The following is a 19,747-nucleotide window of genomic DNA, read 5'->3' as shown; positions in this document are numbered from 1 at the left end:
CGTCGGTACTAGAGACCACCAGCCTGTACCTGTGGCTGTACTGGAGTCCATCCCTTTCCTGGGGGTCAGTTGCCACAGTCTCGGTCACTGCCCTGGGCCTGGCATCTGCCTTGCGGCAGGTGCTTAGTTGAGCTCCTCCCACATTATGGTAAGCCCTGGTCCCTCCTGTGGTCCAGTGGGTCCACCCCTGCTCACGCCTCAATTCCAGTGAGCGTTTCATGAAGCCTTTAAATAATGTCCTGTATGAAGGTTTTAAGCATATGTATTTGTCACAAGTTGATGTGACTATTTCTTGTTCAGGAGCCCAGACAAATGTTAAATGTTCAACAGCTAAAATCACTTTTCTCTTATGGTACCATCACACTGAGAGGTTTAGCTTCCTTTCCTTGTACTTTCTGGTGTATATACAGTAAGTGGAGCAGAAAATGCAGCCTCTGGAGTTAATGTGTATAGCTGGAAGAGGGCTTAGGGATCAAATTAGCTGATGCTGTGAGGGGCTGCCAAGATGGCGCTTGTTTTGAGGTGTAAAATATCGGTTTTGGAACCAAAAGCTTTGCACACTCATGGGGTAGGATCTCTGTTACTACCCCATAATGTAATCAGCTTCCAACTTCCCTGTAATCTCTTTAGCAGTCTGGATTCACTCTCCCTTAAGCTGGTGTCACACATAACGACGACGACAACGACGTCGCTGCTACGTCACCATTTTCTGTGACGTTGCAGCGACGTCCCGTCGCTGTCGCTGTGTGTGACATCCAGCAACGACCTGGCCCCTGCTGTGAGGTCGCCGGTCGTTGCTGAATGTCCAGCTTCATTTTTTGGTCGTCACTCTCCCGCTGTGACACACACATCGCTGTGTGTGACAGCGAGAGAGCGACGAAATGAAGCGATCAGGAGCCGGCACTGGCAGCTGCGGTAAGCTGTAACCAGCGTAAACATCGGGTAACCAAGGGAAGACCTTTCCCTGGTTACCCGATGTTTATGCTGGTTACCAGCCTCCGCTCTTGCTGCCAGTGCCGGCTCCTGCACTGTGACATGTGGCTGCAGTATGCATCGGGTAATTAACCCGATGCATACTGTAGCAAGGAGAGCAAGGAGCCAGCGCTAAGCAGTGCGCGCGGCTCCCTGCTCTCTGCACTGTGACATGTAGCTGCAGCACACATCGGGTTAATTAACCCGATGTGTGCTGCAGGAGAGCAAGGAGCAAGCGCTAAGCGCGGCTCCCTGCTCTCTGCACTGTGACATGTAGCTGCAGCACACATCGGGTTAATTAACCCGATGTGTGCTGCAGGAGAGCAAGGAGCCAGCGCTAAGCGCGGCTCCCTGCTCTCTGAACTGTGACATGTAGCTGCAGCACACATCGGGTTAATTAACCCGATGTGTGCTGCAGGAGAGCAAGGAGCCAGCGCTAAGCGCGGCTCCCTGCTCTCTGAACTGTGACATGTAGCTGCAGCACACATCAGGTTAATTAACCCGATGTGTGCTGCAGGAGAGCAAGGAGCCAGCGCTAAGCGCGGCTCCCTGCTCTCTGCACTGTGACATGTAGCTGCAGCACACATCGGGTTAATTAACCCGATGTGTGCTGCAGGAGAGCAAGGAGCCAGCGCTAAGCGCGGCTCCCTGCTCTCTGAACTGTGACATGTAGCTGCAGCACACATCGGGTTAATTAACCCGATGTGTGCTGCAGGAGAGCAAGGAGCCAGCGCTAAGCGCGGCTCCCTGCTCTCTGAACATGTAGCACAGCGACCTTATGATCGCTGCTTCTGCTGTGTTTGACAGCTAAGCAGCAATCATAACAGCGACTTACAAGGTCGCTGTTACGTCACCGAAAATGGTGACGTAACAGCGACGTCGTTGTCGCTGTCGTTTAGTGTGAACCCAGCTTTAGTGCAGTGACTCACAGCGTCGCTCGTCCGATAACTGCAGATCACCTGGCAATTCTGGAACCTCACCACTATCTCCAACGTACCGGTCTCCGGTATTCCCGCTAGGCTCAGGTGCGACTCGTTGCACCTGAAGTTGAGTGTCCTCTCTGTTTGTCTTTGTAAGCTGCCTCCAGCATATTGGAGTTCCCTTGATCTAATGATTGTCCAATCCAAAAGGGTCTACCGGTGTTTCACCACCCACTCTGCTGTTGTAGTAAAATCCGGGTTGTGGTAGGGGTCTCCAGGGGTCTTTAGATAATTAAAAAAGAGGTCTTTAGTGTTTAAATCTAGGAGCTGAGCTTATGTGCATCCGCTCTGCTCAGTGCCCAGGCCACGCCCCCATGGCATGTTATTTATTAACTATTTTGTGTGACATAACTCACTGGAGAAAATGTAGAAAATTTTACAATTTTCAAATTAAATGTTTATCCCTTAAACCAAATTTCTGATATTTTCACAAATAAATGCAAAAAATATCGTCTTCAATTTACCACTGTCACTAAGTACAATATGTAATGAAAAAACAGTCTCAGAATCACTGAGATTTGTTGAAGTGTTCCAGAGTTATAACCTCATAAGGTGACACTGGTCAGAACTTTAACAAAAAAGTCCATGTCATGAAGGTGGAATAATGATAATCTTTTTTTCTATAGCTCCAACATATTCCGCAGCGATTTACAATTCAGGAGGATCATATACAAACAAGTAACAGTTATAGAAAATACAATATTTAAAGGGAAAAAAGACAACCCTGCTCTTGAGAGCTTACAGTCTACAATGAGATGGGGGGAGGGAAGGTAACAGTGCTTATTTACAATGACAATCCAGCCATCTCAAGAAAATGGGGGATAGATAATGGCTTCCTGGACCAGTTGGCCAGAGCCTTGAGATGCATTTGGGTGCCATGGTGTTTGACGTGAGGTTATTTTCTGAGAAGTTGTGGAGGGATTAGGTGAGATTAGTTTGGCTAGGGAGTGTGATAGGCTGCCCTAAAAAGATGCGTTTTTAGGGTGCGTCTGAAGCTGAGCTGAGTAGGTTGTGATTCATCCTAACTTCTTGGGGTAGAGCGTTCCAGAGGTTTGGTGCAGCTCGGAAGAAGTCTTCGGGAGTGGGAGGTTCGAATTAGTGTGGATGTTAATCGAAAGTCATTTGCAGAGCGTAGAGAACGGGAGAATCCAGGCTCAGGGGTAAAGAGGTTACTATTCAGACAGGCCCACCATAGGTCATATTACCCACAGCTGAATCATATCTCCAACACTTATCAGATGTACCAGGGCATGTGATGAATGCACACAGGTTTTATACAAACTGGACGAGATCTTATTGTTCGTCTCTTGGATATTACACAATATGGAGATCTTATGAGTAAGGGTAAAGATCTCATCCCACTGGGCAGGAGAAAATGATCTATTGAGCTTCCATTATCATGCCCCCTGAGATGGAGGCAGGGTTCTTAAAGCATGACAGCCTTTTTAATTTTTATATCATAAATAAATAGTACACCTGAAAATAACCAATTTTGTCACATATCTTATCAGACAAATTTGCTTCTTTCTCCTACAGAATTAATCAGTTAAAATTCTGAATCTTAAAGTAACAAGCTTCATCTGGGAGATAGGATTTTCAATAGATCCCAGGAATCTTCCAGCAAAGTCCATATTTTGCTGGATTTATGATTGTAGTCAAATTACAAAAAAACATGGAGGCTTTATGATATACCAAAACTGGAATACCTGTCCCTCCTCATACCCCAGAACGTGCCAATACTATGAAAGCCAGGACCTCGAGGTTCCCCAAATGAACCTGGAAGCTAAAGATTTAAGTCTTAAAAAGAAAGATCTGGGGAGGTTGAAGTGAATAGTCTTGGAGAGATAAAGGATCCTTGGTAAGATGTTGATCTTCAGCACATTAACCCTACTGAGCCATGAAATCGAGAGTCCAGACAAGTTAAATAAATTGCTCTCAATATTACGGAGAAGTATAACTGAGTGGAATCGGCCATGATAGCGATCCCTAAATATTTCATGTGGTCATTCCACCATTTAAAGAGAAATGTAAAACTAAGGTGCAAGGCTTAAGCCCCTCGATATATTTACATTAAGAGTCTCCAATTTAGAAGTGTTTACATTACAGTAAAGTTAGATAAAAATGAAAAGCGTTTAAATTCCACTAAAATCACTCTGATGGAAATCCTAGGAGAAGTGACCTATAATAGAAGGTCATCCATGAATATGGACATCTTCTACACTTTATTACCTATTGAAATCCTTGAGATGGAAGTATTAGCTGTAATCACGTTAGCCAGTGCCTTCATAACTAAAATACAGAAGAGGAGACAAAGGACAACCCTGACACATGCCATTATGTATTTTGAAAGATCTAGAAAGACTACCATTGACCCTATCAAAAGCTTTCTCAGCATCTACTGACATTAATCATACACCGTGTGCAGAATTATTAGGCAAGTTGTATTTTGGAGGATTTGTTTTATTATTGATCACAACTATGTTCTCAATCAACCCAAAAGACTCCTAAATATCAAAGCTTAATATTTTTGGAAGTTGGAGTGGGTTTTTTAGATTTGGCTATCTTAGGAGGATATCTGTTTTTGCGGGTAACTATTACTGTGCAGAATTATTAGGCAACTTAATAAAAACCAAATATATTCCCATCTCACTTTTTAATTTTCACCAGGTAAACCAATATAACTGCACAAAATTTAGAAATAAACATTTCTGACATGCAAAAACAAAACCCCAAAAATTTAGTGACCAATATAGCCACCTTTCTTTATGATGACAGTCAGCAGCCTACCATCTATAGATTCTGTCAGTTGCTTGATCTGTTTACGATCAACATTGCATGCAGCAGCCACCACAGCCTCCCAGACACTTTCCAAGAGGTGTACTGTTTTCCCTCCCTGTAGATATCACATTTTATGAGGGACCACAGATTCTCTATGTGGTTCAGATCAGGTGAACAAGGGGACCATGTCATTATTTTTTCATCTTTTAGACCTATACTCGCTAGCCTCGCTGTGGAGTAGTTGGATGCATGTGATGGAGCATTGTCCTGCATGAAAATCATGTTTTTCTTGAACGATACAGACTTCTTCCTGTACGACTGCTTGAAGAAGTTGTCTTCAAGAAACTGGCAGTAGGTCTGGGAGTTGAGCTTCACTCCATCCTCACCCTGAAAAGGTCCCACGAGTTCATCTTTGATGATACTAGCCCATACCAGTACCCCACCTGCACCTTGCTGGCGTCTGAGTCGGAGTGGAGCTCTCTGCACTTTACTGATCCAGCCTCTGGCCCATCCATCTGGCCTATCAAGAGTCACTCTCATTTCATCAGTCTATAAAACCTTTGAAAAATCAGTTTTAAGATATTTCTTGGCCCAGTCTTGATGTTTTATCTTATGTTTCTTGTTCAAAGGTGGTAGTTTTTCAGCCTTCCTTAATTTGGCCATGTCCCTGAGTATGGCACACCTTATGCTTTTTGATACTCCAGTAATGTTGCAGCTCTGAAATATGGCCAAACTGGTGGCAAATGGCATTTTGGCAGCTTCACGCTTGATTTTCCTCAATTCATGGGCAGTTATTTTGCGCCTTTTTTGCCCAACACGCTTCTTGTGACCCTGTTGGCTATTTGCCATGAAACGCTTGATTGTTCGGTGATCACTCTTCAAGCTGCATCCCTCTGCAAGACATCTCACAATTTTGGACTTTTCAGAGCCCGTCAAATCTCTCTTGTGACCCATTTTGCCAAAGGAAAGGAAGTTGCCTAATAATTAAGCACACCTTATATAGGGTGTTGATGTCAGTACACCACACCCCTCCTCATAGAGATGCACATCACCTGATTTACTTAATTCGTAGTTGGCTGTCAAGCCTATACAGCTTGGAGTAGGACAATATGTATAAAAAGTATCATGTGATCAAAATACTCATTTACCTAATAATTCTGCACACAGTGTAGAATGGTAGAGTTGGAAGGGACCTTAAAGGCCATTAGGTCCAACCCCCTGCGAGTGCAGGTTTTCCTAAATCATCCCAGCTATATGTTTATCCAGCTTCTGCATGAAGATTTCCATTGATTGAGAGCTCACTACCTCCCACAATAGCCTGTTCCATTCTAACTGCCCTCACAGTTTTTCCTAGTGTCTAATCTGAATCTCCTTCCTTTTAGTTTAATCCCATTGATTCTTGTACTTCCTTGTGTTAATGAGAATAAGTTAGAACCGTCTGCACTGTGACTATTTTTCAGATATTTGTAGACTGCTTTTAAGTCTTCTCTCTGCCTCCTATTTTGCAAACTAAACATCCCTAGTTCTTTTAGCCGTTCTTCAAATGACATGGTTTGCCAACCTTCTACCATCTTGGTTGCTCTTCTATGGACTTGCTCCAATATATCGATGTCTTTCTTGAATTGTGGTGCCCAGAACTGTACACAGTATTCCAGGTGGGGTCTGACCAGGGCTGAGTATAGGGGAATAATGACCTCTCTTGATCTAGATTCAATGCTTGTCTTGATACATCTTTTTAGCTGCAGCACCACACTGGTGGCTCATGCTGAATCTGTTATCTACTATTATGCCAAAGTCATTTTCCCCAGTGCTATCACCTAGTTCTATTCCTCCCATACTATATATGCTTTTACATATGGGTAAAAGAAATATAAAAACTTTACATTTGTCTCTGTTAAATACCATTCTATTTGCCTTGGCCCATTATTCGAGTGTGTCTCAATCCTTCTGAATACGATCTCTTTCTTCTCTAGTGTTGGCTACTCCTCCTATCTTAGTATCATCTACGATTTTTATGAGTTCCCCAATAATTCCGTTTTCCAGATAATTTATAAAGATATTAAACACCCCTGGGACCAGGACAGAGCCTTGCATGACCCCGCTTTTAACTTTCCTCCAGTTGGATTTGCAGCCATTTAGTATTACTCATTGTGCACGATCATTAAGCCAGTTGTGAATCCATCTAACTGATTTTTTGTCAATTCCATATGTGATCATTTTTTCAATGACGATGTTGTGTGATACATGTAAAGGGGGGGGGATGTTGTGTGATACGTTATCGAATACCTTATTGATTTCAAGGTATACTATATCCACGGCATTTCCCTGGTCCATCAATTCAGTGACTTTGTTATAGAAGGAAATCAATTTGATCTGACAAGATTTATTGATCATAAAGCCGTGCTGGCTTTAGTTAATTTATGCATTTCCATCCAGGTACCTAATTAAATGTTCCTTAACAATTTGCTTGATGATTTTTCTTGCTATGGAGGACTGGCTTACTGACCTGTAATTCCCTGGATCCTTCTTTTTCACCTTTTTGTAGGTAATAACCACATTTGCCCTTTTCCATTAGGCAGGGCAGGATTCCCCTGGAGTGTACCCTCTCAATAATGGATGCGGTCTTAATTGTCTTGTCCCTGGCCTTCCTGCCCCGAACAAACACCACCTGTTCATTATGTACAGTAGGATACCTGTGTATAAAGGCTGCAACTAGGGATGAGTGGACCTGTGGATGTCTGGGTTCATCAAGTTTGGCCGATCTATTGTTAAAAGTTCGGTATCTGAACTTGACCCCAAACTCCATAGAAGTCAATGGGGACCTGGACATTGGGGCTGCAAAATGTTCATAGTATGGGCTAGGATGGCTGCTAAAGGAAGTAAAAAAGGGGGTAAAAGCAGTACATTTGCCCTGTAAACAAATCTGGATTTGGAAATGACTTAAAGAGGTTCTGTCACCATAGCAATGACCAAAACGTTTTCAGTCATCGGCCCAGCCACCACTACATTTACCCTGTGGGTATTTTGAGAGATGTAATGTCCCTTGCCATGCTTACTGGTCCCTGTATCAGTGATTATATGGACTTTGCCATTGATAATATTACGCAGTGCGTACCTGATTTTTGTCTGCAACTTATTCATACAAGGCAGGGATGGCCCACCTGGAAAAGTAGTGGTTCCTGGGAACCCTGTACTATGGGACTGCCATACATTTTGTAAGTGTCCGTCTCCACCAGTGGAATGGCAGCATTTCAAAGTCCAGGAATTTTTGAAATGCTGCTCTTCAGCAGTAGAGCTCGTGGGTGGGGTACTTCCTCTGTTTGTACAGTGTTTGGGGGATGGATAGCTGAACGCTTCCATGGGACGATGTGGAGATACTCAGTGACGCTGCTGGTGGTAGTGATGTTGTCGCATCCTCTTTGCGGGGAGCCAGGATGTCTATTGCTTAGGAGTGGAAGCAAGAGGTTGAGACTGCAGCAGAACAGGGAGCAATAGGAGGCTCAGATCTTTCCTGCTTTTTCAGGTGTGTACTGCACTGCAGCTTGTGATTTGCTTTCTGATGACTCGTCATGCAGATGGTGCTCAGGTTAAGAACATTTATACCTCGATTCCATCTCTGATGGCACAGAGTGCAAACCACCCATGTCTTGTCATCAGCACATTGCCTGAAAAAATGCAACGCCAGGGAGCTCCTTTGAGCTACCTTTGGTGTGTTCAGTCCGCCGGTGTGGTGGCTAGTATCAGTCGATGTACTGGCTAGGGGCTGGCTGCTGTACTTTTTCAGTATGATTCCTCTTTTGCTGTGCAGCTGGGGCAGCATAACCACCTCTTCCTCCAAACTGTGCACGTCAGTCAGATGGTCTTGACTCCATGTGAGGTATAGGAACTCATCATCCCCTGCATCATCTTCCACCCACTTCTCGCCCCTTTCCTCTTTGTCTTTCTGCACACTGCAGAAAGCCGCAGCAGTTGGCACCTGTGTTTTATCATCATGAGAGATGTGCTGCAGTGGTCCGCTGACCGGGTGCATTAGCCCTCCCACATCCTCATCCTCAAACTGAACAAGTGGTTGGGCATCAGTGTACTTTGTCTCTTCCACCTCTGGGGCAGAGCCAGGTGGATGACCCCTGCCAACAGAGTCATCAAAAAGCAGAATTGACTGCTGTATGACTTGAGCCTCACACTGCTTGCCTGATTTGCTAAGGGGTAATAGATTACTCAAAACGTCCTTTTGCATGCATGCACCAGAGGAAGGTGTTTTTTTCTGAGATGTTGCAGGCACAGGTTGGACACGTCCTCTCCATGCAGCTGCTCCACCAGCACCACCTGCAGCAGCACCGTGGCCACATCCACTATTTGATGCTCTTCTCATTCTTTGCACGCCAAAAAAGTGCAGAGTATTACATGGCTTGTATACAGAGAGAGAGTGCCCAGCAGATTATTAGACTTCCTCTGTGCGAAGGTGTCACACAAACCCTTTATTAAAATTCACCCCACAGATCCTATTTAAAGAGAAGAGTACCCCCACATAGTCCGGTGGCAGATTGGTCAGACAGATCCTGTGTTATGAGTATGGAGACAGAGGAGTAATCTAACTCAAGCTGGGTCTGGTCCCTACACTAGTCAGAGCAAAATGGTGGAGCCAACCGTGATCCGGTGGTCATAGAGGCCAGGTCCCATGGTGTGCCAGCCAGTCACAGCCATGCCAATATTTGACTTGGTTGTGATGGCTGCGGATGTACCTACAGACGAAAAGCTTGTTGATGGCATTTTCCATCTGAGCCCTGCCGTGCGCCCAAACAATTGATTTCCACCACATACAGTATGAGGTATCTGCGTATGCAGGACAAATTGCACAATAAATTTTATGTTGCATTTTTTTCCTGATACACTTGTGAAAATGCTAAATTTTATGGCTAAAGTAACATTTTTGTGAAAAAAAGTAAAATTTTCATTTTTTTTCCTTCCAAATTGCTTTGCTTCCTGTGAAGGACCTGAACAGTTAAAAAACTTCTTGGATGTGGTTTTGAACAGTGTAAGGGGTGTTTTTAGAATGGGGTCCCTTTGGATATTTTCTGTCACCTAGGCCTCTCAAAGTCACTTCAAATATGATCTGGTCCCTAAAAAAATGGTTTGTTGGAAAAATGAGAAATTGCTGATTAACTTTGAACCCTTCTAACTTCCTAACAAAAATAAAATGATGCTTCAAAAATTGCGCTGGTGTAAAGTAGACATGTGAGAAATGTTATTTAGTAACTATTTTGTGTGAAATACAGTAACTCTCTCGGATAAAAAATTTCAACGTTTAAAAATTCTGAAAATTTCACCAACTTTCTAAAAATTTCACAAAAAAAGATGCAAAAAATATTGGCCTAAATTTACCACTATCATGAGGTACAATATGTCACAAAAAAACAGTATCAGAATCACTGGGATCTGTTGAAGCGTTTCAGAGTTATAACCTCTCAAAGTGACTCTGGTCAGAATCGTAAACTATGGCCCAGTCAAAATCGTGTTTTAGTGTCCTGGGGTGAAGGAGTTAATGCATAATTGATCTTGTAGGAGATGATGATTAAGTCTCCAAGAAAAACTCCTGGTGGTGTGGGTAGATATGTCAATTAACCTCAAAACTGGAAAGTGATCACACCACAGGAATGAATCTGTAGAATAAGTAGGGAAGAAATCAACTGTAAGTGTTGTAAATAACTGATGGCTAAGATCTTGGACCTGGATGGAGTACTGTTACGCTCACTAAGGGGTGGCAAGTGTCCGGGGATGGACCCACTGGACTGTACACCGGACTCCCTTTAGGAAGGGAACAGGCATTGTAGTATCTATTTGAATACTTAGGAACAGAAGAGGACTTAAAGTGTGTTTCATGAAGCATAGTTATTGAGATTTTTTTTTTATTTAGACTTCATTATGTAGACTTTTTTATGTTAACTTAGCAATAGAAAACAATTAGAGAAAAAGAGGTATAACGACTAAGATAGGATATTGACATAACAAATAAAACAAACATGACAGACCTGGGGAGACATAGGAAATTGAAAGGGGCAACTTCCATAGGTCACACTAAACTATTAATTCCTAGCAGGATAAAAATGGACCTTATGAACAGGTCCCAATACCTAAGTGGGATTAAAGAATCCAAAACTGGGATAGCTTCTGCAAGAGACCCGTATTACTCAAATACCCAAAATATGTATAGAAAGAGAGAAAGCAGAAAACAGAAAAGTTAAAAGGAGTAGGAAAGTGAAGTGACAATGATAGATTAGTTGTAAAATGGAACAAATATTTCATGATACAAATACCCAAAGTTAACTCCTGGCCACCATTTATAGGCATCAATAATGACCAAATTGAAAATCTAGTGATGGTAATAAGTACAGATCAGTCATCCTGGAGAAGACCTCATGTCTCTAAGATTCCCATCACTGAGGAATAAGCATTGCTATTTTGGTGACTGTTCTGTCTTCCAATCCTTGTGGGATCAAAGGAGGTTAAGTACCAAATGTCGGCCATTCTGGCAGATGGATCTGAGAAAAGTCGAAGCTGGTCGGGACGTCCCCCAAGTTCTTGAATCCTGCTGAGTGGCCATATTTTTTGCAAGAAGTTGAAATAGGAACCCCTAGCGGTAGGAAATCCTTTGGTCTCGAGGTAATTGAGTGAGTGGTCAAAAAGCTCTACAAAGTTGAAGTGTACTCCTGGCCAGATATGGGAGGATAACATTGTCACAGCCTTCCAGTTGTATGTTATTTTTAGATCCTGCAGCTTGCAAAATAGTTTACTTCTCCTTGTAAAAATGAATGTCGCATGCAGTGTTATGTAGTTTTGAGCCAAGGTGGATTTGGGACCAAGAGCTCTGTGAATTATATCCATTTCAACATGAGTCCTCCTTCCTTCTAAGTAAATCACAGGATAAAATATAACTGTTTTCTACAGCATATGGGAAGAGTTCTTTAGACACGCCACGAATATGGAGATTATTTAGTCTGTGACGTTTCTTTATACCATCTATATATGTTAGAATGTTTGAGCTCTGAGTGGCGTGTTCAGATATAATAAGATGTTAGTCCACTAATGTTTGATATAAAAACGCTGTCTCAGACACATCCACTCTGTTGCCTACTTGCGTGATATCCTGTTTAACAGAATCCAAGGCCCAGGTCTCAGTCTCCTCTATTAAACATGGCCTCTAGGTCCTGCTGTGTGGGGATAGAGCACGATTGTTCTCTCCAATACCACTTGCTTCCTTTAAAGAGGATTGTGATAAACTACACAAAGAAAATGACACTTCCGCCATGATAAATCGCTACGCTGTGCGTGGTTGATGGCTCTAAAATACATTTAATCACATCTATAGGATCATCGTGAATTCTATTGTTTTCGATCCTAAGGAATTCAGATTACTGCACAATAGCTCCTGAAATGGGAGAGCACTAATATTTTGTCTTCTTTTCTGGCCAGACCTCATAGTCCATCTTAAATGAGTACAACTCTGGTTTATGTTCATTGGAGAGTGAAAATTGCAAATATGCCATTTTACTATCCAATACATAGTGTCTAGTTTGGGCTCCAGAAGACACATACCTCGTAAATTTTTATCTAGGATATTTCCTGGGGCAATGCCAAACATGTGGATACTAAGTGTTTGAGCACACTGCAAGGCTGAGAAGCATCAAGAACATTTGGTTTTGGGATGTTTCTGCATTGAATAATGAAAACATCGCTTTTCAATACTCGTTTTCAGCTACAACCAATGAGGAAACATGCTATTTTTGCAAGGACAGAAGTTTTTGTGGTATCATTTTGGCCTATAAAACATTATTTGGTGGATTATTATTAAAATATATTGGAGGCAATATGAACAAAGAGGGTTGAACATCATTGTCTACTGGTTCCTACTCTGAGGTCTACTGCTAGATTGTGAATGGCTTTTGTTTCGGTAAATGATTATATAATTATAGATTGCTATATAACTCGCTATTTCTTTAGCTATTTCAGAAATTATATCCTTACATTTTTATATGTTATTAAAAATATTTTTTGTTCTTGGCAGATGACAGTACCAGGAGATCAGAGGGACTACTGACATCTTCAATTTTTAAATCAAATGACCTTGATATCACACAAGATATAACTGAAGCAAATTCTATTACTCCAAACAAAACATCATCCCTTCACAGAAAAGATCTATCATCTTTTAAACAAGTCGTACCTTCTAATTCATTGCAGACTGTTAAGAAAAATAAAAGTCACAAAACAGACATTCAACTTAGAAGTGCTCTTACAGCAAAGAAGCCATTTTCAACTTCAGAATATGAAAAAATACAGGAAAATAGTCACACAGGAGAGAAAAGATTGTCTTCAGAGTCTGTTAGTTACCAGAGAACTTACACAGGGGAGAAGCCATATTCATGTTCAGAATGTGGGAAATGTTTTGCATATAAATCACATTTTGTTATACATCAGAGAACTCACACAGGAGAGAAGCCTTTTTCATGCTCAGAATGTGGGAAATGTTTTACACGGAAATCACTTCTTGTTAATCATCAAAAAATTCACACTGGGGAAGAGCCTTTTTGCTGTTCAGAATGTGGGAAAGTGTTTACATGTCAATCAAGCTTTGTTAGACACCAGAGAACCCACACAGGGGAGAAGCCTTTTTCATGCTCAGAATGTGGAAAATGTTTTGCAGATAAATTAACGCTTGTTAAACATCAAAGGATTCACACTGGGGAGAAACCTTTTTTTTGTTCAGAATGTGGGAACTGTTTTACACGTAGATCACATTTTGTTAGACACCAGACAACTCACACAGGGGAGAAGACATTTCCATGTCCAGAATGTGGGAAATGTTTTACACGTAAATCACATCTTGTTAGACATCAAAGAATACACACTGAGGAGAAGCCTTTTTTTTGTTCAGAATGTGGGAAATGTTTTACATGCAAATTATATTTTGTTAGACACCAAAGAACTCATGCAGGGGAGAAACCTTTTTCATGTTCAGAATGTGGGAATAATTTTAATCTGAAATCAAATCTTGTTCATCACCAAAAAATTCACACAGGGGACAAGCCTTTTTCGTGTTCAGAATGTGGGAAATGTTTTTCAAATAAATCAGATTCTGTTACACATCAGAGAATTCACACTGGGGAGAAGCCATATTCATGTTCAGAATGTGGGAAATGTTTTTCACGTAAATCACTTCTTGTGAAACATCAAAGAGTTCACACTGGGGAGAAGCCTTTTTTTTGTTCAGAATGTGGGAATTTTTTTACATGTAAATCAACTTTTGTTAGACACCAGAGAACTCACACAGGGGAGAAGCCTTTTTCATGTTCAGAATGTGGGAAATGTTTTGCAGATAAATTAACTCTTGTTAAACATCAAAGAATTCACACTGGGGAGAAACCTTTTTCTTGTTCAGAATGTGGGAAATGTTTTACACGTAGATCCCATTTTGTTAGACACCATAGAAGTCACACAGGGGAGAAGCCTTTTTCGTGTTCAGAATGTGGGAAATGTTTTACATGTAAATCACTTCTTGTTAAACATCAAAGAATTCACACTGGGGAGAAGCCTTTTTCGTGTTCAGAATGTGGGAAATCTTTTGCATGCAAATCACATTTTATTAGACACCAGAGAACTCACACAGGGGAGAAGCCTTTTTCATGCTCTGAATGTGGGAAATGTTTTACACGTAAATCACTTCTTGTTAAACATCAAAGAGTTCACACTGGGGAGGAGCCCTTTTTTGTTCAGAATGTGGGAAATGTTTTGCAGATAGATTAACTATTGTTAAACATTAAGGCTATGTGTCCACGGTAGAATGTACCTGCGGATTTTTCTGCATGAAAATCCGTGACTTTCGCGGCAAATCCGCACCTTTTTTTTGCCGCGGATTTACCGCGAATTTGCCGCGGATTTTGATGCGGATTTTTTTTTTTCCCCCATTCTATACCCAAAATACGCACCAAAATCCGCAATAATAATTGACATGCTGCAGATTTTTCCGGATCAAAATCCGCGGCAAATCCGCCGCGGAAAAATCCGCAGCATGGACACAGCATTTCCAAAATGCCATTGAAATGGCTTGGAAGTGCCACTGCTGCAGATTTTCGGAAAATCCGCGGTAAATCCGCGGCAAATCCGCGGCAAAATCCGCGAGAAATCCGCAGCGTGGGCACATAGCCTAAAGAGTTCACACTGGGGAGAAACTATTTTTCGTTCAGAATGTTTTACACGTAGATCACATTTTGTTACATACCAGAGACCTCACACAGGAGAGAAGCCTTTTTAGTGTTCCGAATGGGGGAAATTAAATTTTGTTGGACACTAGAAAACTCACAGGAGAGAAGTTTTTTCATGTTCAGAATGTGGGAAATGGTTTGCAAATAAATTAAGTTTTGCTGAACATCAAAGAATTCACACTATGGAGAAGCCTTTTTTGTTGAGAATGTGGAAAATATTTTGCAGATAAATCTGTTTTTGTTAAATACAAGGCTGTGGAGTCGGAGTTGAGGATTTGGTGTCCATTTTGATGGAGTCGATATAAAACGGACCGACTGACTTTTTCATAAGAATTTTGTAAAATTATGTAATTTCTATAATGTATGTTCTATTTCTGATCAAAGGATCTAGGCTTTTGGTTGAGATGAATCTATGCTGCACTTTATGTACATAAGTAGTGAAGCTCCTTCTCTATAGATACGGGTAAAACCACACTGGAAAGGAATTAACGCCTGCACTCATCTCAGAACTGCTAGAACATGTTCTTGCTATTGTAACTGACAATACTTTCAATCATAAGTACAATTAAACTGATGAATGAGAATAATGACGGTAGCAGCTAGAAGAAAACTTCAGATTTAGTAGGTTTGAGATGGAGCTACAGTCCTGTTCCTGTAACTGAGGAACAAACAGATATTACTACAGAAGAAAAGCAAAATAATACTTTAGAATTCAGTGGTTCGTACTGCAGTCTTATAGAGCTGGAGTCCTGGGTTCAAATCCTACCGCAAGTTTGCATGTGCTCACCGTGTTTGCCTGGATTTCCTCTGGTTTCCTCCCACACTCCAAAGACATAGTGATAGCGAATTAGTAACAGCTTACTAAAGGAACAGAAGCTATGACAGAGGTAGCAGTTAGAATGAGTGACAGCAGGATGACCAAGAGTTACGGCTGACATATGTTCAGCCTCATCAGATGAGGAGGTGGGTCATCCAGTGCTACTGGTGCCATATCTTCAGCTTCATCAGATAAGGATTTGTCAGCCAGTGCTACTGCTCCATATTGTCAGCCTCACCAGATGAGGAGTTTAATTTTGAAAAGTATTTGGATGACATGGAGCAACAAAGCGCTGCCACAGGGAAAAAGTTTCTACTCTTATAGCAAACAGATTGACCATATTTCAGAAAAATATTTCATTTGCTCTCAAAGACGTAGAAGAGTTCAACCGTTCAGGAAAACTGACTGTACATGAGGCAATTCCTTTATACCCTGAGATTGTTAGAGATGTTGCCCATGTAGTTAGCACTTTGCCACCAACCCAAGTTAGTGTAGAGAGTTTGTTTATCGACCTTAAAATAATTAGGTCAGATTTGAGGTAATTTATGAAGGAGGATCTGATGGAGGCAATACTATTTCTCAGAACAAATTCAAAGGCTGCACAAATGTTATTCAGTAAGTTTTTGTTAACAGTTTTTTTCCCCACTTACTGCATAGTGTATCGCATATTTACAATTTATTAAGAAATTTTGTGTTCTAAAAATGTGTTACAATATATTTTATGCTTTATCTAAATAGCTTGATTATTGTGTTATAATAATGATTAAAAGTCTGATGTTACCATTTTACTACAGTAAATTTATCACTTAAACATGAGTCATGAAGTTGGAGTGAGAGGTTTGGCTTACCGGCTACACAGCCCTGGTTAAATACCAAAGAATTCACACAGGAGAGAAACCCTTTTCATGTTGAGAATATGGGAAAAATTTTACACACAAATGGCATCTTTTTGAACATCACAAAATTCACATAGGTAGAAGCCATTATCATACCTAGAAGTTGAGAAATGTTTTACATTACACAATGAAAAATTCACACATTGAGAAAAAATATATTTGACAAACTAAACAAGAAAACTCAAAAGAGACAGTGAAAGTAAAAGCAAGTAAGCAAAGCAAGTTAAGTTACATTAGAATTAAAATATATGCAGTTACTAATAGACATCTATTTTCTATATTTCATGTGCATTGAATATTTCACATTTTTATACACTGATGAGCAAAAGGGTAAAAATGTTTTGAACTTTTGATTTTCATGCTCCATATTTCACCATCTCTACTGCTTTAAAAGTGAGACTACCATCATTTTATAAACAATCATCTTGGCTATCTCATACGTAAATTTGACTTGTAATCACTATGTTTCCCCAAATATAAACCCTAACCCAAAATAAGCCCTTGTAGGAATTTTCAGCCTTGTGAGAGTAAAGGGGGCTTTACACGGTAGCGATATTGGTAACGATATCGCTATCGTGCATACCCACCTCCATCGTTTGTGCGACACGGGCATATTGCTGCCCATCGCGCACAAAATCACGCTCCCCTGTCACAAGGCTTACCTGCCCTGCGACGTCGCTATGGCCGGCAATTCGCCTCTTTTCTAAGGGGGCGAGTCATGCGGCATCACAGCAACGTCACACGGCAGCCGTCCAATTGAAGCGCAGGGGCGGAGATGAGCGGGACGTAAACATCCCGCCCACCTCCTTCCTTCTGCATTGCCGGTGGACGCAGGTAAGGAGATGTTCCTTGCTCCTGCGGTGTCACACACAGCGACGTGTGCTGCCACAGGAACGAGGAACAACATCGCTAATGAGAGGTGAACGATTTTTGGTTTTAGGACGACCTCTCCATGGCAAACAATTTTTGCCACTTTTGTGATCATTTTAGGTCGCACATAAGTGTCACACACTGTGATAACGTTGATGACGCCGGATGTGCGTCACTAACGACGTGACCCCGATGATAAAATTAACGATATCATAGTGTGTAAAGCCCCCTTTAGACTTAAATATAAGTCCTATCCCAAAATAAGCTCTAGTTGCGGTTGGATAATGAAGTGTCCATGCAGCTATAAAAGTTAAAGAATTCTGCAGGACACTTCATTAAAGAAGGCAGACACCCCAAAGAGAGAAGACAGACTCCACAACCATACTCCCAAACCCCAAATGGGACGCTGTGGAATGCGAGAACCTGCAGTGGAACGAATACAGACATGCTTCGAGGACCTGGAATGCAGTGGAACACGAGGACCTGCAGTAAAACACATTGATGCATTCCACCGCAGATCCTCTCGGTCCACAGCGCCCCAGGTTTCCCTGCCAGTCGGAAGCAGTACAGTATCACTGCATGTGTCTGTGTTTGTGATCTGAAGTGTGTGTGTGAGTGCCATCCAAAAGCAGGGGAGGACCGCTATGGAACACACAAGGACCTACTGGAAGCGCTGCAGACAACCAAGGTCTGGTAAGTATGATTCTCCTGGGGGTGTCTTCCTTTTTAAAGGCTAAACTTACCCCTAAACTGTTGTTTCCCCAAAAATAAGCCCTACCCCGAAAATAAGCCCAAGCACATTTTTGGGGGCAAAAAATATAAGACAGTCATTTTTTCGGGGAAACATGATATTTAGCATATGATTAGTTATGCAGACTCTTGTCATCGCTGCATTTTTACGGTTTTGCTCATAAAAATCTAAATTTTTATTAATATGTTTTCATTGCAGCCATTTGGTAAATTCAAAAAAGTTCATTTTTATTCTCATTAATGTACACTCTGCACCTCATCTTGACAAATAATAACAGAAATGTAGACATTTTTGCAAATTTATTAAACAAGAAAAACTGAACTATCACATGCTCATAAGTATTCAGACCCTTTGCTCATTATTGAGTAGAAGCACCCTTTTGAGCTAGTACAGCCATGAGTCTTTTTGGGAATGATGCAACAAGTTTTTCACACCTGGATTTGGGGATCCTCTGCTATTCTTCCTTGCAGATCCTCTTCAGTTCCGTCAGGTTGGATGGTGAACATTGGTGGACTGCTATTTTCAGGTCTTTCCAGAGATACTCAATTGGATTTAGGTCAGGGCTCTGGCTGGGCCAATTAAGAATGGTCACAGAGTTGTTCTAAAGCCACACCTTTGTTATTTTATCTGTGTGCTTGGGGTCATTGTCTTGTTGGTAAATCTTCAACCAAGTCTAAGGTCCAGTGGACTCTGGAAGAGGTTTTATTCCAGTATACAGTGTGTCCACCCATATCCTGTCCACCACCATTAACTTGATAACGGCGGCAGCTATAGACATAGAAGTGTCTAGGTATAGTAAAGTAGCCATGCGCTTTACCATTTTTATCTCGAAAATGGAACGAGATAGACAAAAAAAGTGAATTAAAAAATTGTAGGGCATCATCAATTCAATACGAATCGACACCTTGTATACAGAAATGCTATGATATGAAACCCATGCCCCCCCCCCCCCCCCAATACATTGAATGTTGGTCACGCATATGACGTTCATTTAACTTTGATGCTCAAAGTGGCCACCGTCAGCTGCAATGCACATCTGGACTCTGGACAGCATGCTGTATCTTGCACGTTGTGCAATATGGTAGGTGACACGTTTGCACATGCATCTGTAATACGTCGTCGTAGGTCCTGCAATATTGGTGGAGGGGTCGCATACACCTGCTGTTTGATGTGACCTCACAGAAAGAAGTCCAATGGGGTTAGGTCAGGTGAGCGTGGAGGCCACTCCACGCAGCCACCATACCCAATGAATTGTAGGAAGGTCTCCATGAGGTATCACTTCACGTCCGCAGACTTATGAGTTTTACACGTTCTAATCATAGCATTTATGTATGCAAGGTGTCGATTCGTATTGAATTGATGATGCCCTACAACTTTGTAATTCACTTTTTTTGTCTATCTCATTCCGTTTGCGAGATAAAAAT

At 41.6% G+C, this 19,747-nt stretch overlaps 2 protein-coding genes across 3 annotated transcripts in view; one reads left to right on the top strand and one right to left on the bottom strand.

The window, feature by feature from the left end:
- LOC142312968 (uncharacterized) overlaps positions 1–19,747 on the bottom strand; it is a 408,714-nt gene that overhangs the window by 150,058 nt on the left and 238,909 nt on the right. The window lies entirely within an intron of this gene.
- Positions 1–19,747, top strand: part of LOC142312238 (uncharacterized) — a 155,119-nt gene that overhangs the window by 44,592 nt on the left and 90,780 nt on the right. The window contains exon 6 of one of the 2 annotated variants that reach the window (XM_075351157.1): positions 12,793–14,460. The exons of the other annotated variant lie outside the window; for it this stretch is intronic. Coding sequence (XP_075207272.1) covers positions 12,793–14,460 — 1,668 coding nt within the window. The remainder of the gene's footprint in view (positions 1–12,792; positions 14,461–19,747) is intronic. 2 annotated transcript variants of the gene reach the window in all.

The sequence above is a fragment of the Anomaloglossus baeobatrachus genome, chromosome 5 (assembly GCF_048569485.1).
Source record: "Anomaloglossus baeobatrachus isolate aAnoBae1 chromosome 5, aAnoBae1.hap1, whole genome shotgun sequence".
NCBI classification, from domain to species: Eukaryota; Metazoa; Chordata; class Amphibia; order Anura; family Aromobatidae; genus Anomaloglossus; species Anomaloglossus baeobatrachus.
This window is presented reverse-complemented; position numbering and strand designations above follow the sequence as displayed.